Source organism: Microcaecilia unicolor, chromosome 5, assembly GCF_901765095.1.
Source record: "Microcaecilia unicolor chromosome 5, aMicUni1.1, whole genome shotgun sequence".
Taxonomy (NCBI): Eukaryota; Metazoa; Chordata; class Amphibia; order Gymnophiona; family Siphonopidae; genus Microcaecilia; species Microcaecilia unicolor.
The window spans coordinates 308,666,339-308,687,759 of record NC_044035.1 but is presented as its reverse complement, the minus strand read 5'-3'; the positions used below and the strand labels follow the sequence as shown (position 1 = coordinate 308,687,759).

Here is a 21,421-nt window from a genome sequence, read left to right as displayed (position 1 = left end):
TATCCACCACCCTCTCCATGAAAATGCCTGAGCTTGCCAGAACGGAAGGCAGAAGTATATAAGTGCTGTTCTCTGCTCCTCAGAGAAGTAGGATGAGAGAGAGGCTCATGGATCAATTGAGCAATTGTAGAATGGGGAAAAGAGTAGAGATTGACTATTATTTTTTTTCTAAGTGGGGGACATCAACAGGCTTATTTTCGAAGGAGATGGGCGTTCTTCTCCCAGGGTCGCCCAAATCAGCATAATTGAAAGCCGATTTTGGGCGTCCTCAACTGCTCTCCATCGCTGGGACGACCAAAGTTCACGGGGGCGTGTCGGAAGCATAGCGAAGGCGGGACTGGGGTGTGCTTAACACATGGGCGTCCTCGGCCGATAATGGAAAAAAGAAGGGCATCCCTGATGAGCACTTGGTCGACTTTACTTGGTCCATTTTTTCTTGCGACCAAGCCTCAAAAAGGTGCCTGAACTGACCAGATGACCACCGGAGGGAATCGGGGTTGACCTCCCATTACTCCTCCAGTGGTCCCTAACCCCCTCCCACCCTAAAAAAAAAGTTTTACATATTTTTGGCCAGCCTCTATGCCAGTCTCAAACGTTGGAGAAGATGACTTCACAATATGTTTTCGGACGGCTCTAACCCGAGTCCCTGAGGAAAGATTTTTTGAAACCCGCGGTGTCGGGCGTTTTCAAGGGAAGCCACCTGACGGGTCAAAAATAGTGACCTGAGAAGAGTGAAGCTATTTTGTCGATATCACTTTTAAAGATAAATTCACATTTTGATTTATTTAGTGTATTAGTAGTACTTATCACATAGGCAATAGCACAATTTTTTTTTAAAATAAGAGTTGCCCGATGAAAGAAGTGCTATACCACTTGGCATAAAATGTATTGCCTGAAAAAGTGGATATTTGTCTGAGGGCACTCTTTAATATTATAAAGTATCCATTGAACATAAGAAGATACTGGAAGTTTCCGGATTTTGTGACCTATGCCTATGTAACAGCAATTTGTCCTGGTTCTAGTTTATGAATTTGATTGTTTGTTACCAGAGACTGTGGGATTTGATTTGTTAGGCTCCACATGCATAAGCAGTGGCATTGAACACATATGCCCAATGCAGTGACTGCACCGGTGCTACACAGGCCTAAACTAAATGTATAGCTTTTGTCCAGATAGAAGCTGAATATTTTCACTACCTGAATAATTTCACAGCCTGCCCTTGTGCCATCCCTTTCCTTTAAAAGACAGATTTGCAACCTGATACTATCCATTGAGTGCAATTCTATAAAGGGTGCTAAAGGTTAGGTGCCTAAGTTAATATTCTGTAACGTCAGATTTGTGTGCCAAATCCATTATAGAACGGTAGCATACGTCAGCAGTTATGCGCCAACATTTAGGCCCACTCACTTATGCCATGGCAAATATCAGGTATAAAAGCATGTGCCTTACTGTAACATCCTGAGCGCACAACTTACAGTATTTTATAAGGTGCGCTTCATTTAGCGACACACCCCTCCCACATGAATTCCCCCCTTACAATTAAGCACTAGAACACTTGGGTGCCATATTACAGAATAACACCTAAGTGCACCTATGTGCGTAGCTTACATTTCATTCCCATTTTGACACAATTCTGCCACTGTGGCGTGGAACTTATGAGCCAAATTGACACCTAACTTTTAGCATACTGAGGGGCATAGAGGGTAATTCTATCACTGGGTGCCTATATACAGCGCAAAGGGCACCTGATTCCTAGGCGCCTAATTTCATTTACAAAATACCTGTGTAAAGAGCGAAATAGGCACATATACCTTACACGCTGGTTTGTGTATTTATTTTATTTATTTACGTCAATTTATATACCGTATCTTATTGCAACTGCAAGACAGAACGGTTTAGTTTATGGTTTACAGTGTAGCGATGTTCTAGAGATATGCACATGTACCTTATGCGCTATAGGTGTATAATTCATGTTATTCTATTAGTTTCATGTGTAGTTTTGCATCATGGCCACACCCTGTCCAGACTACATCTATATGTATGCCCGCCCTCAAACTATGCGCCATCAACAGTATATACATATTTATAAAACAGTGCATATATTTGCCATATATACAGTTATATACACACATACATGCATAAATACTGATATTCTAGTGATCTGACTGAGCATCTGGCACTTAAACATAGGCATCATCTTAATAGAATTAATCCTATAAGGGCTAAAAATCCATGCAGAGGAAAATTATAGGTTCACCAGCCACCAGTGAAATGTATAACTTCTTTTGAATTATAAAGCTCAGACCCTACCTGAAGCTCTGTTTGAAAAAAGAACTTCTGTGGGCACTGGGAACAGTCGTAGATTTTATCCTCTTGTCCGTGCACGGCAAAGATATGCTGCTGCAACTTATTTGCCTGTACAAAAACTGAAAAAGGAGCAGCATGATCAGAGAACAAAGTTCAGCAAAAGTCACACTTCACCATGTCAAACCCACTCACCTTCCCTCCCCCATGAAACCTTGTTTTTTTATATATATTTTTTTATATACATACACACACACATATTGTAAATCTGAGTGTCTATGCTACACTTGGTACTTGGGGGAATTCTGCACAACTGTGCAATGCAGAAAATTCCTTACCATGCAGAAATCTGCATTTGCTCTGCAGACTTGTCAGATAAATCTGATTAATTTCTTTGACTGGGTGACCAGAGAATTGGATCAAGGGAGAGCGCTAGATATGGTGTACTTAGATTTTAGCAAAGCCTTTGACACAGTCTTGCAATGACAATTTATAAATAAATTGAGTGTCATCAGTGTGGGCCCTAAAGTGACTAAGTGGGGTACTGGTTGAGCAGAAAGCAACAGGCTAATGGTAAACGAAGCTCACTGTGAGAAAGGGCACGTTACAAGTGGTGTGCTGCAGGGATTGGTTCTTAGTTTGATTCTTTAACATTTTTGTAAGTAATATTGCAGAAGGACTGTCTGAAAAGGTTTGCTTGTTTGCACATGATACCACAATATGCAATAGGGTAGGCACTCCTGATGGTGTCAATAAATAAATAAATAACATGAGGAGGGATCTATAAAAAAGTTGAAGAATGGTCCAGAATTTGGCACCGAAGATTTAATGTTAAAAAAAAATACAGGGTCATGCATTTAGGCTACAAAAATCCAAGGGAGTGGTACAGTATAGGGGGTGAAGCACTTCTGAGCATGGAAGAAGAGCGGGACTTGGGGGCGATCATATATGATGATCTTAACATGGCCAAACTGGTAGAAGTGGTCATGGCAAAAGCCAAAAGAATACCTGAGTATAGAGAGAGAGGAACAGTCAACAGGAAAGAAGAGGTGATAATGCCTCTGTATAAGTTTCTGGAGGCCACACTTTCAAAAAGATATGAACAGGGTGGAGTTGGCTCAGAGGGCAGTTACTAAAATAGTCAGTGATCTTTATCATAAAGTGTATGGGGATACACTTAAAGATCTCAATATGTATACTTTGGAAGAAAAACAGGAGAGGGGAGATATGATACATACATTTAAATACCTCCATGGAATAAATGCACTGGAGGAAAGTTTTCAATTGAAAAGAAGCTCTGGAATGAAGGGGGCATAGGATGAGAGAGAAAGAAGACAGATTCAGAGGTAACCTACTACTACTTACCATTTCTATAGTGCTACTAGACGTACGCAGCGCTGTAAACTTGAACAAGGAAATACTTCTTCACGAAAAGGATGGTGAATTTATAAGAACTGCCTCCTGGTAGAAGCAGTGGAGATGAAGACTGTGTATGAATTCAAGCAAGCTTGGGGACAAGTGTATACGATTTCGAAGGGAGAGGAATGGATAGTAGATGGTATGGATGGGCAGACTGGATATGCCATATGGTCTTTACCTGCCATCATTTTCTTCGTTTCTGTTTCTATGAATTCAGCATTGGTGGTCTTTACAGCCAGAAGAAAGGAGGCTGCACTGGTACATTGACTGTCCATGGACCCAAAGACAGGAAAGTGTAGTGGGGGGGGGGGGGGGGGGGGAGGAATTGGTGCTTGCCTGATAGCAAGTTGGGGATCTTGCCAAGGAGTTGGGAGAGAGAGACAGAGAATCTGGGAGGGGAAAGGATGAAGCCTGTGGGAGTGCTGAAAGAGAGAATACAGGGAATCTTTCAGAGAGAAGAACTGAGGTCAAGCCTGAAGGTAGAGGGTGGGGAAGGGTCGCTAGACCACCAGGTGAGAGGGAGATTGACCCACGGCCCACTGGGCCACCAAGGACATTCGATGGATGCTGGGGAGTTAGGCCAGATCTCCAGCCCCCCTTGAATCTGTTTCGGGGGGGGGGGGGGGTCGGGAGAACCGGAGGTCCGCCGGACCTCCAGCCCCTGTGTTTGACAGGTCTCGGCTTTTGACAGCCCAGACCTGTTAAACAAGCGTGGGAGGATGTGCTCAGACACAATCCTCCAGCACTTCTACCCCATGATCAGAGAGAGTTGCATGCTTCAAATTGCATGCAATTATCTCTGATCATAGGTGTGGTCAAGCCCTGCGATGTTCCAGCATTATTTTTAGAGCGCTGTTTGGAACAGCGCGGGGCTTTTGATCATCTGCCCATCAGTTTGCTCTGCCCATCTCCCATAAGGAATACTCAGTTTCTCTGCCTGCCCCCTCCCTCCCCATGGCACTCTTTTTGCCCCCCTCCCACCCTCCCCATGGCACATTCAGCTCTCTCCCCTCCCCTGCAGAGATCACGCAGCAAGTGGAGAAGGAACTGAACTGCTACTCCCTGGGTCATTGCCAATGTTCAATCAAACGGGTTTTGAGAGCCTTAGATGTATGACCAAACATAATATAATCCACATAGACACTGTATAAGATACACCACATTCAGACTGCTGTTTCAAAAAAATAACAAATTCTAGATCGTTGATCTTCAAACCAAGAGGTGTCACTTCTCAATTATTGCAATGCTAATCTCTCCTCTTTTGAAAGATTATTACCGGTCCAGAACGTTTTAGTACAAAATTCAAGTAAAATGGAAGTTCTCGACCATTCTGTGATAAAAGATTCCTCTTCCTGGACACCCTCGGGTCCTTTAAATCCTGTTCTGCAAACAGTGAAAACATTACTTTTAAAAGAAGCAGAAAATTTTGAAACTAAAACATTTTGGACCAGTAATTTTTCTAAACAGGAGAGATTAGCATTGCAACAATTGAGAAGTGACACGTCAATCATAATACATCAATTTCATAAAAGAAAAAAGGGGGGGGGGCTGTTATCATTATGACTTGGAAGGCATATGTGGAAGAGGTTTATCTTCAACTTGCTCATACTACCACTTATAACTTGTTGAACAAAGATGCATCTGAGGCAGTTTGGAATAAGATACATGTTCTTATTTCTGAGGCCAGATCACAGAGCTTCTTAATCTCAGAAAACAGACATACCGCTCTTCTATATTTTGCCAAAAAATCATAAAAATCCATAAAAGTCTATCATATCCTCCTGGGTGCCCTACAGTGTCAGCACGAAATTCCTTACTAGATAGAGTGTGTAAATATGTGGATAAATTTTTACAGCCACTTAGGTCTAACATCAAATTTTATCTTAAGGACACTACTCATTTTTTGTGTCTGTTACAGGAATTGGGAAGGCTAGATTTACCCTCCTTGCTTCTTAACCACATTGGAAGTTTGCTCACTGTATACAAGCATTCCTCAATCAGAAGTCCTTTCTGCCATACAACTGGCTTCTGAGTCAATCCCTTATCTGTATTTGGTACCCCCAGATTTTCTGATACAATTAAGTAAAATTGCTGTGAGTAGCAAAACCTTTTTGTTTGATTTGAAATTTGATGAACACCTATTGGGGGTTGCAACTGAGGTTGCTTTTGCTCCCACGATAACAAATCTATTTACGGTTTCATTTGGGAAGCAGTGGGTTTATACATCTTCTTTAGAGTGGGTTGCTTGCTGATGGAGATTCATAGATTATATTTTTTTTTTATCTGGACTGGTGCACTTAATGATTTATATCAGTTCAAACAGTTTTTGAACTCTTGTCACCCAACTATAAAATTTGAAGCTAACTGTCATGAAGAATTAGGTTTTTTGGACGTAAAAATATGCCATGTTCAAGGACAATTTTATTTGGACTAGAGTTCACGCAAAACCCATAGATAGAAACATGTTGTTAGCTTATACAAGCATGCACCTTGCACATTTACGTTCAACTATTCCATTTTCTGAATTGTTTTGCGACATTGATGCGTTTGTAATACTGATGAAAAATTTAAATCATCTCTTATAAGACTGAGTCCTAACTTGGAAGTATTAAAGGCGGCAGCAAACAGCATGGTTTAATCCTTGAGATGCACTTTTGCATTATGTTCCTAAGAGAGATAATTCAGATATGTTGACATTTGTTATGAAATACAATTTACAATTCTTCGACTGACTACTTAGTGAAAAGAATTAAGAGACGTGTAAATATTTTGAAGGTTTACCCACGCTTAACATGCAACATAATTTTTTCATTTTCGAGGAATTGGAATTTAACAGATAAATGATGCATCGCTGATGTTTGGAGCTTGGGACCGTCTTCTGGAGACACACTGGGGAGACATATGAAATGTAACACATGCTCGGTGTGTGAAGTCCTGTTAGACACAGTTAGAAACAGTTAACATATGATAACTACCTCCACATTAATTGTAAGGTGCTTCAGGAAGTAAACATGGAAATTAGCAAACACTAACTGGTAACCTGCCATGTTAACTCTTAGTGTGGCACACGCTCAACGTACTAGATAGATCTAGCTGTACAATTAGATCTAGCTGTACAATTAGATTCTTCATATCAATGAAATCTCAGATTAAGAAAGTCATTAAGACAGCATTTTTTAAGTTGAGGATGTTGTTGTGATTGAAGGGGCTTTTGAATATTTGTCATTTTTGTATAGTAATGCAAAGAATGTTTTGGGTTTTTTTGCCATGCTTTGATTACTGTAATACTCTGTATTTAGGCTTACCATAATGTTTCCTTATGGGTACTTCAAATTGCACAAAACGCTATGGGTTCAGATATTAAGTGATGCTTCACAAGTTGGTCATGTTACATCGATTTTGAAAACTTTGCATTGTTACCTATTAGGTGGCATATTAAGTTTAAAATTCTATTTTTGATTCATAAACTGCTCAGTAATGATGCTCCCTTGCTTATCACCTCAAACTGAAAATTTATAGACCAACACATCAGTTGAGATTTACGAATCGGTGGTTGTTAGATATTCTACCATTCCGCCAAATCCACTTTGAAGAGTCTCAACACTGGATGTTTTTAGTAGCAGGACCTAAGTTGTGGAATTCTTTTCCACATGAAATGATATCAATTATAGCACAGATGATTTTTTGTAAGAGTCTTAAAACATATTTGTTTCAATGGTCTTTTGAATAATTGTATTTGATTGACAGAATTGATTTCAGTATTAGTTTCTAGATTATGAGGTATATACATCTGTGAATATATAAATAAATATTCTGTGTGAGCTAACTGACATGTTAAGAGGTATCCTGGCTTAGTAAATAGGCCTCTTTGTGTTTACAGGAAAAAGAAACAGTAGTAGACTGATTCTTAAATGCTTCATCAGAAAGGAATTATTGCACGTACTGCTTGTTAAGAATGCAGTACGTGCATAATTTCAGAAACCCTGGGATAATTAGTGGCAAACAGATAGATTTAAACCTTGCTGCATTATGGCTGTGAGTCACATTTGATATGTCACTTTAAAAAGGATCATCCTTATTGGCAATACAGAGCCAGCAATGGGAACAGGAAGCACTGGAAAGTATGAGACAAGTCCAAAACAGCACAACATTATCTCAACTTCCTTTTGGATTTCAGAAAATGAAAACCAAGTCACTTTTTAAATTACAATAGTTAATATTGACAATTTAAAGAATACACATTTATAAAATTCTGTGGAAGATTTTAAAAACATTCAAATAAAATGTACTTCTATTTTCAAATAGTAGCTCACTTCCAGATTCTATATATGGCACCCAAACATTGTGAGCTCAAATTTGGGCTCGCTCCCGATTTGCACACACAATTTTATTGAGTAACAAGCCAATAACTAGCAATAACTGTGTGCTAACAACCAATTACTGCAGTTAATTGGCTCACATTAATATTTCTGCATGCATCTTGTTAAGCAATGCATGCACAACTGAAAGGGGGCATGGTTATGGGAGGGGTATAAGCAGGTCAGGGACGTTCACTAAAGATAAGTACATAAGTACATAAGTACATAAGTAATGCCACACTGGGAAAAGACCAAGGGTCCATCGAGCCCAACATCCTGTCCACAACAGCGGCCAATCCAGGCCAAGGGCACCTGGCAAGCTTCCCAAATGTGTGCAGTATTATAGAACTTAGGGGATCCGTGCCTAATTTACATGCAAGGATTTACATCCAGTTTCAGTTGGTGTAAATCCTCACATCCATAGTTGGGCATTGACTCCGGCGTTACTCGCTATTCTATAAACGGTGCCCAACTCGGAACGCCATTTATAGAATAGAACTCAGTGTGTCTTTCAGTACACAAATTTGGGCACCACTTACTGAATCCAGTCCCCAAAGTTTAATGTAGTATATCTAGAAAGATAGATGGGTGTAAATATCTTTATATATATATACAGTGGTGGAAATAAGTATTTGATCCCTTGCTGATTTTGTAAGTTTGCCCACTGACAAAGACATGAGCAGCCCATAATTGAAGGGTAGGTTATTGGTAACAGTGAGAGATAGCACATCACAAATTAAATCCGGAAAATCACATTGTGGAAAGTATATGAATTTATTTGCATTCTGCAGAGGGAAATAAGTATTTAATCCCTCTGGCAAACAAGACCTAATACTTGGTGGCAAAACCCTTGTTGGCAAGCACAGCGGTCAGACGTCTTCTGTAGTTGATGATGAGGTTTGCACACATGTCAGGAGGAATTTTGGTCCACTCCTCTTTGCAGATCATCTCTAAATCATTAAGAGTTCTGGGCTGTCGCTTGGCAACTCGCAGCTTCAGCTCCCTCCATAAGTTTTCAATGGGATTAAGGTCTGGTGACTGGCTAGGCCACTCCATGACCCTAATGTGCTTCTTCCTGAGCCACTCCTTTGTTGCCTTGGCTGTATGTTTTGGGTCATTGTCGTGCTGGAAGACCCAGCCACGACCCATTTTTAAGGCCCTGGCGGAGGGAAGGAGGTTGTCACTCAGAATTGTACGGTACATGGCCCCATCCATTCTCCCATTGATGCGGTGAAGTAGTCCTGTGCCCTTAGCAGAGAAACACCCCCAAAACATAACATTTCCACCTCCATGCTTGACAGTGGGGACGGTGTTCTTTGGGTCATAGGCAGCATTTCTCTTCCTCCAAACACGGCGAGTTGAGTTCATGCCAAAGAGCTCAATTTTTGTCTCATCTGACCACAGCACCTTCTCCCAATCACTCTCGGCATCATCCAGGTGTTCACTGGCAAACTTCAGACGGGCCATCACATGTGCCTTCCGGAGCAGGGGGACCTTGCGGGCACTGCAGGATTGCAATCCGTTATGTCGTAATGTGTTACCAATGGTTTTCGTGGTGACAGTGGTCCCAGCTGCCTTGAGATCATTGACAAGTTCCCCCCTTGTAGTTGTAGGCTGATTTCTAACCTTCCTCATGATCAAGGATACCCCACGAGGTGAGATTTTGCGTGGAGCCCCAGATCTTTGTCGATTGACAGTCATTTTGTACTTCTTCCATTTTCTTACTATGGCACCAACAGTTGTCTCCTTCTCGCCCAGCGTCTTACTGATGGTTTTGTAGCCCATTCCAGCCTTGTGCAGGTGTATGATCTTGTCCCTGACATCCTTAGACAGCTCCTTGCTCTTGGCCATTTTGTAGAGGTTAGAGTCTGACTGATTCACTGAGTCTGTGGACAGGTGTCTTTCATACAGGTGACCATTGCCGACAGCTGTCTGTCATGCAGGTAACGAGTTGATTTGGAGCATCTACCTGGTCTGTAGGGGCCAGATCTCTTACTGGTTGGTGGGGGATCAAATACTTATTTCCCTCTGCAGAATGCAAATAAATTCATATACTTTCCACAATGTGATTTTCCGGATTTAATTTGTGATGTGCTATCTCTCACTGTTACCAATAACCTACCCTTCAATTATGGGCTGCTCATGTCTTTGTCAGTGGGCAAACTTACAAAATCAGCAAGGGATCAAATACTTATTTCCACCACTGTATATATATATATATTATTCTCATTCTCTCTCTCTCTCTCTCTGAAAGAATGTGTGTTTAAAAAAAATGAACCATGGGAGGTGGGGAGGGATACATTTAGGGTCTGAGGGGAAATTTTTTTTTTTAGTTCTTTACCCTCATGATTGCGGTTGAATTATTGTTGCGGATGGGTTTGAGATGTTGTGTCTTACATAAGGAGGGGAGGTGGGGTGGGGTGACAGGGAGGGGAGGGGAGAAAATTGTGAAATCAGTTGATGACAGATTTAGCTATTGTTCCTTTGCCTTATATGCTATGATGTTGGCACTTTGTATTTGCTGAATCTTGGATGTACTTTATGCAACTGTCAGCAATAAAAATGTTGAACTCTAAAAATATTTAAAAAAAAAAAGAACCAGAGGGATAGTGTGTATTTAAAAACCCCAAAGTGTGCCATTTCTGCATGAAACCACTCATTGCAAGGCTTGTCTAAGTACTTTGTACCTTACCTGTAAAACAAACAGGGCATTTGAATGTGCCTCCCATCCCTTCAAAGCTATGCTCAATCAGGTGGCACAGAAGCTTTGCTGGAGAGTCAAACATCTGGTTACACAGCTTGCATTCGTGATTGATGCCTTCCTCTGCAAGGTTCAAATAATACAACTTGTTAGTGACAGTGCAGATTAGTGCCTGAAATGGAGCTGTCTGCAAGAAAAATGCAATGCTATATTCCACAACCCAAAGACACTACCATTTCTATAACTGCAAGAATAAGCCATATCTGGTTGTTCATAGGTTAATGTTTGCACAGTACCTATCATGCAATCAAACATAACACTAACCAAAGCAATACTACTGAACATTTTGCTCTACAGACCTGTTATACTACATAGATGTATCATTTCTGTGAAGGGATCCTTATGTGTGCTGTTGCCCAGGCTCTATATATTTAAATAATTTATTACCTGCTCTAGCCATAGTTCTAGGTGGGGTACAGAAAACCATATAGAGAAATACCGTATTTTTCGGACTATAAGACGCACTTTTTCCCCCAAAAATTTGGGAGGAAAATTGGGGGTGCGTCTTATAGTCCGAAGGTAGATTTGGCTGGCTGGCTGCCCGCCCTCCGAGTTCGGGATCGCCCTCCCCCCGGCCCTGTCATCACTTCTCCGTACTCACGGCACGCGATGTTCCCTGGTGGTCTAGTGACGTCGGGGCAGGAAAGAGCCCCCTCTTTCCTGCCCAGCGCGCTGCTCTCCATCCTCCTGTATGCAGCCTGACGGTCTCGGTGAGATTCAAAATGGCCGCCGAGACTTCAATTCTCGGCGGCCATTTTGAATCTCGCCGAGACCGTCAGGCTGCATACAGGAGGATGGAGAGCAGCGCGCTGGGCAGGAAAGAGGGGGCTCTTTCCTGCTCCGACGTCACTAGACCACCAGGGAAGATCGCGTGACGTGAGTATGGAGAAGTGGTGACAGGGCCGGGGGGAGGGCGATCCCGAACTCGGAGGGAGGGATTCGGACAAGACGCACCAGAGCACCTAGGTTTTAGAGGAGGGAAAAAGGAAAAAAAAATTTTTCCTATTTCCCTCCTCTAAAACCTAGGTGCGTCTTATGGTCCGGTGCGTCTTATAGTCCGAAAAATACGGTACTTAAAAATAAACAAGTAATAAAATAACAGCATATACCTGCCAAACATTTAAATTCAACAGCTGTAACCGATACAATCATCATCTAGTGTATTCATTTTTTAAGCAGCTTCCAAATACTGAATAATAATTTTTAAAATCTGATCAATGTGATTTCATTATTATTTAGATTTCAGTTTTTTGGGCCCTTTTACTAAACTGCCCTTGTAAATGGGCTCAGAATGTCTTAACGTGAGACTTTTCCGCACGATAAGGGGGGGGGGGGGATTCTATATATGGCGCCTGGAAAATCCGAATGGAAATAATTTTTCGCCTAAGCGTATTCAATAAGATTTAGGCACAGTATATAAAATACTCTTAGTTGATATCCCAGTGCTTAAAGCTACGCACATCCATTTTCACCCACAAAAATATGGCGTAAATCCCTGCAAGTACATTTGCGCAGTCTGGACCGTATTCTATAACAATGTGCACAGATTTGGGGAAAACCCAATAGCCATTTCCCTGCCCATAGCCATGTCCCTTTTCAACTGCACACTTTAGAATTTAGGTGCAGTTCATTGCAGCATACACTTAGCGAGTTATGCATGTAAATTCTAATTCTCTGCCGTCATCTACTATGTTACGTGATGTTAAATATGCTGATTGGCTTGTTAAGCCAATTAAGTTACGTGCATTGTTATGGCATACGCTTAGATGTAGGCGCAGAACAGCAGGGGGCTCTTTCTCTAAGCTGCACCGAAAAATAGCCTGCACTGATGTAGGCACGTACGTTGAATGCGCACTGGTCCATTTTTCAGCATGCCTGCAAAAAAGGCCTCTTTTATTGTGGCTGAAAATGGACATGCAGCAAAATTAAAACCAGTGCGCATCCATTTTTGGCCCGAGACCTTTCCTCCACCCACTGATTTAGTGTTAAAGTCTCACGCGTTAACTACACTACCGATTACCACTGGGTAAGCACCACATGGTAGAAAATTTCTACTGCATGTTTTGGACGCGCGTCAGAAATGGAATTACCGCCTAGGGTACACGGTAGCCGGGTGGTAGTTCCAATTTGATGTGTGTTGGACGTACATAGGTGCCTCTCCAGCTTATTTTCGAAAGAGAAAAACGCCTATAGTGCGACCTAAATCGGGAGATAGATGTTTGTCTTACAAAGGCGCCCAAATCGGTATAATCGAAAGCCGATTTTGGTCGTTTCCAACTGCACTCCATCGCGGAAATGAATAAAGTTGACGGGGGCGTGTCGGAGGCGGTACTGGGGCGTGGTTATCAGCCAGGGAGAGATGGGCGTCTTTAGCTGATAATCGAAAAAAAAAAAAGGCATTTTTACCGTGGTTTTGGGTCACTTTTTTTGGACCCTTTTTTTTCACAAACAAGTCCCAAAAAAGTGCCCCAACTGCCCAGATGACCACTGGAGGGAATCGGGGATGACCTCCCCGGACTCCCCCAGTGGTCACTAACCCCCTCCCACCAAAAAAAAACCCATTTAAAAAACTTTTTTCCCAACCTATATGCCAGCCTCAAATGCCGTACCCACCTCCATGACAGCAGAATGTGTTCGATCCTGTCACAGCCTTTCCCTGGGTCAGATGTGGCTCTCGGGTGCAGTACAGGGTCACATCAGCATTGCATTGTGGTGGGTGTAGGATATTGGGCTCCGTGATTTAATTAGCTTGTGTTAAATGCTCACGATGTTGGTAGTTGGTAGGCTCTTCTCCCATGGTGCTTTTCCCCCTGCCTACTAGGTCAGAGTGTGCCCTGTTGTGTTTCCTGTTGTAGTCCATGCGGTAGTGGCCATTTTTGGAAGCCAGTTTTAGTTCCCTTTCCTGTGTTAGCCACGTTAGACAACTTAGTTCTTCCCTTGAATGTGGCTGAATCAGGGCATTGTACAGCATTCTGCCAGTTCTGACCTACTGCTCATCTCAGTAGCAGGGAGACTCGTTGCCAGTGGGGCACAACCTCTGATCTGCAGTTAACTGTGAGTAAAGGCGGTTATTCCAATAAAGGACGTTTTTGTAGAGATTAGTCTTCAGGTGTCAACTGGTGTGCCAAGGTTATATAGCAGCAACCAGTCCTAGAGACCTGCGTGTATGCAGGTCCCTGGAGCACTTTTAGTAGGTACCGCAGTGCACTTCAGCCAGCTGGCCTCATGCCCATCCCCCCCCCCCCACCTGTAACACTTGTGCTGGTAAATGGGAGGCCTCCAAAACCCACTGTACCCACATGTAGGTGCCCCCTTCACCCCTAAGAGCTATGGTAGTGTTGTACATTTGTGGGTTTTGGGGGAGGGGGGTTGGGTGTTCAGCACCCTTGGTAAGGGAGCTATGCATGTGGGAGCTTTTTCTGAAGTCCACCGCGCTGATGTAGGGTGCCCAGTTGGTGTCCTGGCATATCAGGGGGGCGAGTGTACTACGAATCGTGGCCCCTCCCACGACCAAATGGCTCGGATTAGGACGTTTTTGAGCTGGGCGTTTTTAGTTTCCATTATTGCTAAAAAAAACAAACGCCCAGCACAAAAACGTCCATTTTTTCGAAAATACAGTTCGGCCCGCCCCTTCACGGACCCGTTCTCAGAGATAAACGCCCATGGAGATAGGCGTTTCCGTTCGATTATGCCCCTCTATGTGCCTTAGTAAAAGAGTCCCTAGGCGCAATATACAGAATCCGTCAGTAAGCCCATTTCTAGTGCAGCCATAAATTTGGACTCTTTCAATTAGTTCTTTTTTTTGGTCATGCACTAATGCGAAATCTTTTCAGTGGCCACTTGCTAACGCTAACACAAGAGCTCTTACCACTTCCAATTTAGGAGGCGCTAACATAGGGATGATTAGAAGCAAATGCCGGCGCTAGAGGCTGTTAGCGCCATATTAGCGCCGGCGTTTGCTACCGCCCCATGATCAGAGTCCCCAAGCATGTGAAACAAGGCACTCGAGGGCTCTGAACGCAACTAGCATGCAAATGCATGCAAAACAGGGATAAATATATTCATACCCAATGATCAGCAGCCAGCGCGCAAAAGATTGGGTCGCTGGCCACAGCAAACCCTACGCCAGGAATGGTGAGCCCTGTCCAGCATGCATTTACATGCTAGCAGGCCTCCATTCTCCCCAACAGAGCAAACCCAAAGAGCCCCCCCCAGCAACAGTTTAGGGAGATCCGGTGGGTCTCCAGCCCCCCCTAACCCCCCAGCATTGACAAGGGTCCCTGGTGGTCCAGTGTGAATCCCCCTCCCTGCCCAGTGTATCCTGGGATGTGCTGGGTGGGGCTTCACACCCTATAAGGGAGAAACACCACCAGATCTCCAGCCCTCTCTGAACCTGGGGGGGGGGGGGGATAGTCAGTCCGCCGGACCTCCAGCCCCCGTTTTGCCTTGCTTGGGGCAGGGGTAGTTGGGGGTCTGGTGGTCCCATGGACCTCCAGCCTCTGTGTTTGACAGGTTTGGACTTTTGATAGCCCAGACCTGTTAAACAAGTGCGGGAGGGTTGTGCTGAACACATGCTCAGGCACAATTCTCCCGCACTTCTACCCCATAATCAGAGAGAATTGCCTGCTTAAATTTGCATGCAATTATCTCTGATCATAGGTCTAATAATGCCCCGTACTGTTCCAGCACTATTTTTAGAGCGCTGTTTGGAACAGTGCAGGGCTTTTGATCATCTGGCTGTCAGTGCTCCCGCGTTGTCAGTGTTATTCAGTTACAGCTTCCATTGACATACCCCCTCTCCCCCCCCCCCCCCCCAAAAAAAATTGTAAAAAATAAAAACTGCATGGTTAGCATGCACAAATGGCAAATGTACCACAATTTGCTATAACACATCCTGCGTTAGGCCATTTTTCCTGCATTAAGCAAGCACTAGCGTTTAACGCAGTTTAGTAAAAGTGCCCCTAAATTAGTTGCAGTTCCAAACCTGAGTTCAGGTACAGGAGATTATTTCCCTGTCGCAGAAGGTTAACACTCTAAGTTGTACCTAAGGAAATGGAGAGTGCAGTGATTTGCCAATCATCACAAGCAGATTCAGTAGGAGGAGAAGAATTTGTTCTTCTGTGGTTGTCCATGAGGGCCTAGGGAGCCAGTGTTCAAACGTCCTCCGCAAAGGAAAACCAAAGCAAACAGACACAGCGGAGGTGACACGCTAGATGATGCTAAACAAAATGCCCAGTGAATTCAAAGAGTTCACATCAGAAGCTTTGGTGAAAAGACGGCTGAGGGGAGATATGATAGAGGCCTATAAAACAATGAGTGGAGTAGAAAGCGTACACCTGAATCGTTTGTTTGCTCTTTCCAAAAATATTAGGACTAGGGAGGCATGCGATGAAGCTACAAAGTAGTAAATTTAATAAGAATCTGAGAAAAGTTTTCTTCACTCAATGTGTAATTAAACTTTGAAATTCGTTGCCAGAGAATGTGGTTATCTTAGCAGGGTTTAAAAAAGGTCTGGACGGCTTCCTAAAGGAAAAGTTCATAGACCATTATTAAATTGACTTGGGGAAAATCCACTGCTATTTCTGGGATAAGCAGCATAAAATGTATTGAACTTTTTTGGGGATCTTGCCAGGTGTTTGTGACCTGGAGTGGAAACAGGATGCTAGGCTTTATGGACCTTTGGTCTGTCCCAGTGTGGCAATACTTATGTACTTATAATGGACTCCCTAGGCCCTCAACCTACTGCTTTAACCACTACACAATTTTTAAATGTGCATTGTTAAATTAGCATTACAGTTTGTTTAAGATAATGTTTCAGATTATTCTGATGCTGTCTGCTTAGATATAACAGGGAGGGTGGAATATCAAAATGTTACACAAATAAATAGGTAAGCAAAATTGTTAATGTGCATTCAGTGTGTCCTAAAATATCTAATGTGTGCTACCTTTTATATAACACATGTTAACTTACAAATTGCTATTGACAGGTGTAATTTTTATTGTCAATGTGTTGGATAATCTTAAACAGAGATATCGATATAATCCTGTGTATGTACACTGGAATTGAATGTAAAAAATTTTAAAGTTTATTATTTATACAATATCCCTTGAACATGTTTTTTCGTAGAAGTTAAATTATTACTGATCTTTATTAGGTTTAGTTTATCACTGTGGTTGGTTTTATGTTTATTTGACTTTTATCTCATGTTTGAGATATCGCTTGCAATAGTAAAATTTTTTTTATATTTATGTATTGTCTCTTTACGTGACCATACGTCATTGTTTGTTTTACATTCTTTATGTTTTTTGATTTGTATAGACTCCTGATGCAGGCCAGTATGGCCGAAACACAGCTGTGTCGAGTCCCTTTCTCCCTGCTACAGTTTGGCTAATAAACTTGATTCTTCATTTTTACATCCAAAGTGTCGTCTTTTTTATGTAATTTTTTGATTTTGATGGATTCATCTTTTAAATACATATTTTATGATTAATTTTAAATTTTGACATTTTTTATATATATATATTTTTTATCTTTATATTTTTTGTTTTTTGCTTTTGTTGGTCATCTTTGCTGTTTTGTTTCTTGTTGATTTCCTTGCGAAGACTGGTTTCTTCTGTTTTTTGTACTACAATATTCAGCAGCAGACAGCAGGCTACCTCTTGTGAATATCTCTAGTTAGCGATATAACAGACTATCCACTAATATTCAGAGCACTTAATTGGCTATCTGGCAATATTCAGCCAGCTATCTCTTGCTGGATATCGCCAATTAGGTATATAACCGGCTACCCATTAATATTCAGAGCACCACCAGCTAAGTTTGGAGGTCAAATTAGACTGCCGAAATAGCATATCTTTGGACGATTTAAACTTAATTGGCCAATGCTGAATATCATGGGCGTAGTTTGACTGATTCATTTGGGAGGGGCAAAGGGTGTGGCTTGGCACATTTGCATATATACATCTCATACATATTCATTATGGCTATTAATAAAATCAGCAGAAACACACACGCACCAGACTAAAATGCTGAATATGAAGCCAGCATATCAAAAACAATACGGCCAGACACTTTATGAAATAACACAAAACGGCACTCAAAACCTATACAGAAAACAACACACAACAGTCTTAACCCACCTATGAAAAGACAGTGCTATAAATTTTACACTGGACCCTAGAGCACCAATATACCTGCTACTGGAAAACTGTAACAAGCCGGATTGTTACACATACCTACACAAACACTACATGATAGCAGAATCCGTCACACCAGTCACATATGCAGAACATGGACAGACCCTCATGTGATACAAAATAGGGAACCACAAAAAACATGCCCACAAAAACTAAAATATAGATCTCTTCAGGAAAGCCAGACTCTGTAAGCAGTGCAAATACTGCTAAAAGAGAAACAGAAATGTATTTTCTCCTGTACTCTGCAAAATACAACAGAAAAAAATGTACATTTCATAAAGCAGCCACATCGTAGTCCTTAAAACGCATTAAATAAAAAGAATGTTTTCTTTTCTACCTTTGTTGTCTGACAATTCTATTTTTCTAGTTGGTCTGGTCCCAGTCTCTTTTCCACTTTCCATGTATCCTCCTAAATTCTTTTCAAGGTTGACTTTCCATATCTTTGCTCATCTCTTGTCTTCCTGTCCTTCTCTGCATCTGTCTGGCACTGATCTTTCATTTTACGTTTCCCTCACCCCCCCACACACACTTTTCTCTCACTCTTTAGTCCTTAGTATCCATCTACCCACTGGCTTTGACCATCTCCCTCTCATTCCCAGTCTCCTAAATACTTCCCCCATCTTTCACCCACTTTATTAGTCCCCCATTCTCATACTCTGTACTCACCCCCTTTGCCCTCATCTACCCTCCAATGCATCTCATCGCCCTATCAGTCCCAGCTCCATCCAAGTCTCTCCTTCCTTCCCTTTCCTCCAAGGCCACTCTTCTGTCTGTTACCTTTTACCCCAAGCCCAATAACTTATCTTTCACCATCTTTTTAACCCCTTTCTACCATAACTCACCCCCCTTCAGAGACTTATCCCCTTCCCCTATACCCCTCACCAGTACCCCAATCCCTTTTCAACGTCTCTTATCCTCTCTCTAGTCTTCCAGGTCATGCACATTATGTCTCAACCTTTTCCCACATCATCCCTTTTTCTTGCCCTTTTTCTCATATCCCTCATTTCACATCCTGCTTCTTCCCCTCTCCTCTCTCCCACCTCCCAGTCCCATCCATCTCCTGCTCCTTCTCTTTGCTGTGCCCCACCCCTCCTAGTCCCATCCCTCTCCTGCTCCTTCCCTCTGCTCACCACCCCTCCTAATCCATCTCCTGTTCCTTCCCTCTGCTGTGCCCCATCTCTCCCAGTCCCATCCATCCTCTGCTCCTTCCCCCTGCTCACCACCCCTCCCAGTCCCATCCATCTCCTGCTCCTTGCCTATGCTTACCACCCTTCCCAGTCCCATCCACCTCCTGGCTCCTTCCCTCTGCTGTGCCCCACCTCTCCCAGTCTGGGTTGCGCCCCGCCCGCGAGGTCCAGGATCGCGCAAAGACACTTTGAGGACTGAGATCGTTATCCCCTCCTCTGGCGCAGCAGTCTTCAATGTTTCTGTGCTCCCAGCAGCGTTAGTGATGTATACACGCTGCCTTCAGTCTGCTCCAGAAGCCTTCTTTTCAACTTCCTGTTCTCGCATAGGTGGGACCAAGGGACGCTGCCCATAACCAAGCCCCTTTTTGGCTGCATACATTAGAAGTTAGGCGCACTGTGTTATAGAATACGCTTAGTGAGTTGGGCACGTAAATTCTAATTATTGCCAATTAGTGCTCAGTATTGTTTGTTAAGTGCTATTATCAACTCTGATTGGTTTGTTAAGCAAATTAAGTTATGCGCATTGTTACAGAATACGCTTGGATTTCAGCATGGATCTCTAGGGTGCCCTTTTATTAAGGCACGTCCAAAAGTGGCCTGCATTGATGTAGGCACGTGTTTTGGACGTGTGCTGGCCCATTTCCTGGGAAAAAAGGCATTTTTCTAATGTGCCAGAAATTAGACATGCAGCAAACTGAAAATCAGCATGCATCCATTTGCGGTCTGAGAGCTTACCACCACCCATTGACAGCTGTAAGGTCTCGTGATAACCAGGCGGTAAGCGTCCAGCACGCATCAACTGCAGATTACTGCCGGATAAGCACCGCGCGGTAGAAAACAGAAAATATTTTCTAATGCGTGTTTTGGATGTGTGCCAAAAATGGAATTAATGCCCAGGGCACGCGGTAGCTGGGCGATAGTGCCAATTTGTAAAAAGGTCTCCAGGTGCGCTATATAAAATCCAGGGGATATTGCATAAATGTATTTCTGTTCGGTTCACACTAGTTTTCTAATTTAAGCACAGCCTTCCAGAAATGCATTGAAGAAGGGAGAACCAGAGTTGTTTCCTGGACAGTTAATTGTTTGTGATTTCTGCAAAAATAAACAAATAAGAAAAACAAACGTATACAGAGGCATACAAGTTTGAGAAATGAAAAAGATATGAACGCCTTGCTCCAATCTGACAGCGTTTTCTGCATGCCACCCTGCCCCATCCTCCATTACTGCCAATATTCCATGTCATTAAAGAAAACCAAAGTGAAGCTGGAATGAAAAATAATAACAAAAATATGATAGGTTTCTGCACATCTGGAAACATCCTACTCCAGGCAAGACCTTTTCATTTGCAAATTCAGGCTTGAATTCTGGAGGCCTTCTCCTCACCTGTGGGGCTTTTTATCCCGCTCCCACAGGAGTCTATTATGTATTTTTTTTGCATCTATAAAAACCATTGCATTGAAAAAAAAAAGGGTTTGAAAAGAGGAAGCAACACCATGGCTGGAATAACAAATGTCCTCATTTCATTCATGCATATACAAATCAATATTTCCATACCTTAAAAAAAACTACCATGCCACACAGAAATACAGAAAGGAATGCTACAAATTTTAGTAGCTACTGTTAGTTATTTTTCTCATGTACAGTTTTACTCAGATAAATAGACAATTTATTGAAATTATTTAAACAATCACATAGGTACACCTATAACACTACAATTTCTGACATAACACAATTTAAGTGCATGCTGCTGGGCTTTTGCTAGAGTGATACATAACTGATTGTCCTGGTTCTTATTCATAATTTTTTGTTAGATGTCAGGCATCTACAAGACAGACAGACGTAACTCAAGTGAACTACATAGCCCCTCTCATTTGTAAAATAAAACCCATAATTGTATCTCTTGCTGTGCAAGACCTTTGTACACATCTCTGCAATCAGTTCTGTATGTGGATCTATTTATTAGAACACTGAGCGAACGGTGCACTGGAAGTAAGATGCTTGGGTTTTTCTCTCTCTGTCTTTTCTTTTCAAGCTCAGAATAATGAGCATTAATTTTACACTTCATTTCTCAAAAAAATAATAGGATGCACTCTTGTTTAAAACAAGCAAGCCTGCTGGATTCTGTCAGGCTGAAGCTATGTCAGGCCAAAAGAGGAACAGAGTGCTTTGTGTAAAAGTATCATGGGGAGATGATA

The 21,421-nt window shown here is 42.4% G+C and overlaps 1 protein-coding gene across 3 annotated transcripts in view; it reads right to left on the bottom strand.

Moving 5' to 3' along the window:
- ZNF423 (zinc finger protein 423) overlaps positions 1–21,421 on the bottom strand; it is a 451,119-nt gene that overhangs the window by 56,443 nt on the left and 373,255 nt on the right. For 2 of the 3 annotated variants that reach the window (XM_030204361.1, XM_030204359.1), the window contains exons 4-5: positions 10,774–10,905; positions 2,311–2,426 (exon numbers count right to left, since the gene is read on the bottom strand). In XM_030204361.1, the coding sequence (XP_030060221.1) occupies positions 2,311–2,426; positions 10,774–10,905 (248 nt within the window). Of the gene's footprint in view, positions 1–2,310; positions 2,427–10,773; positions 10,906–21,421 lie in introns of those variants that run through there. The other variant, XM_030204360.1, reaches the window with a different exon arrangement.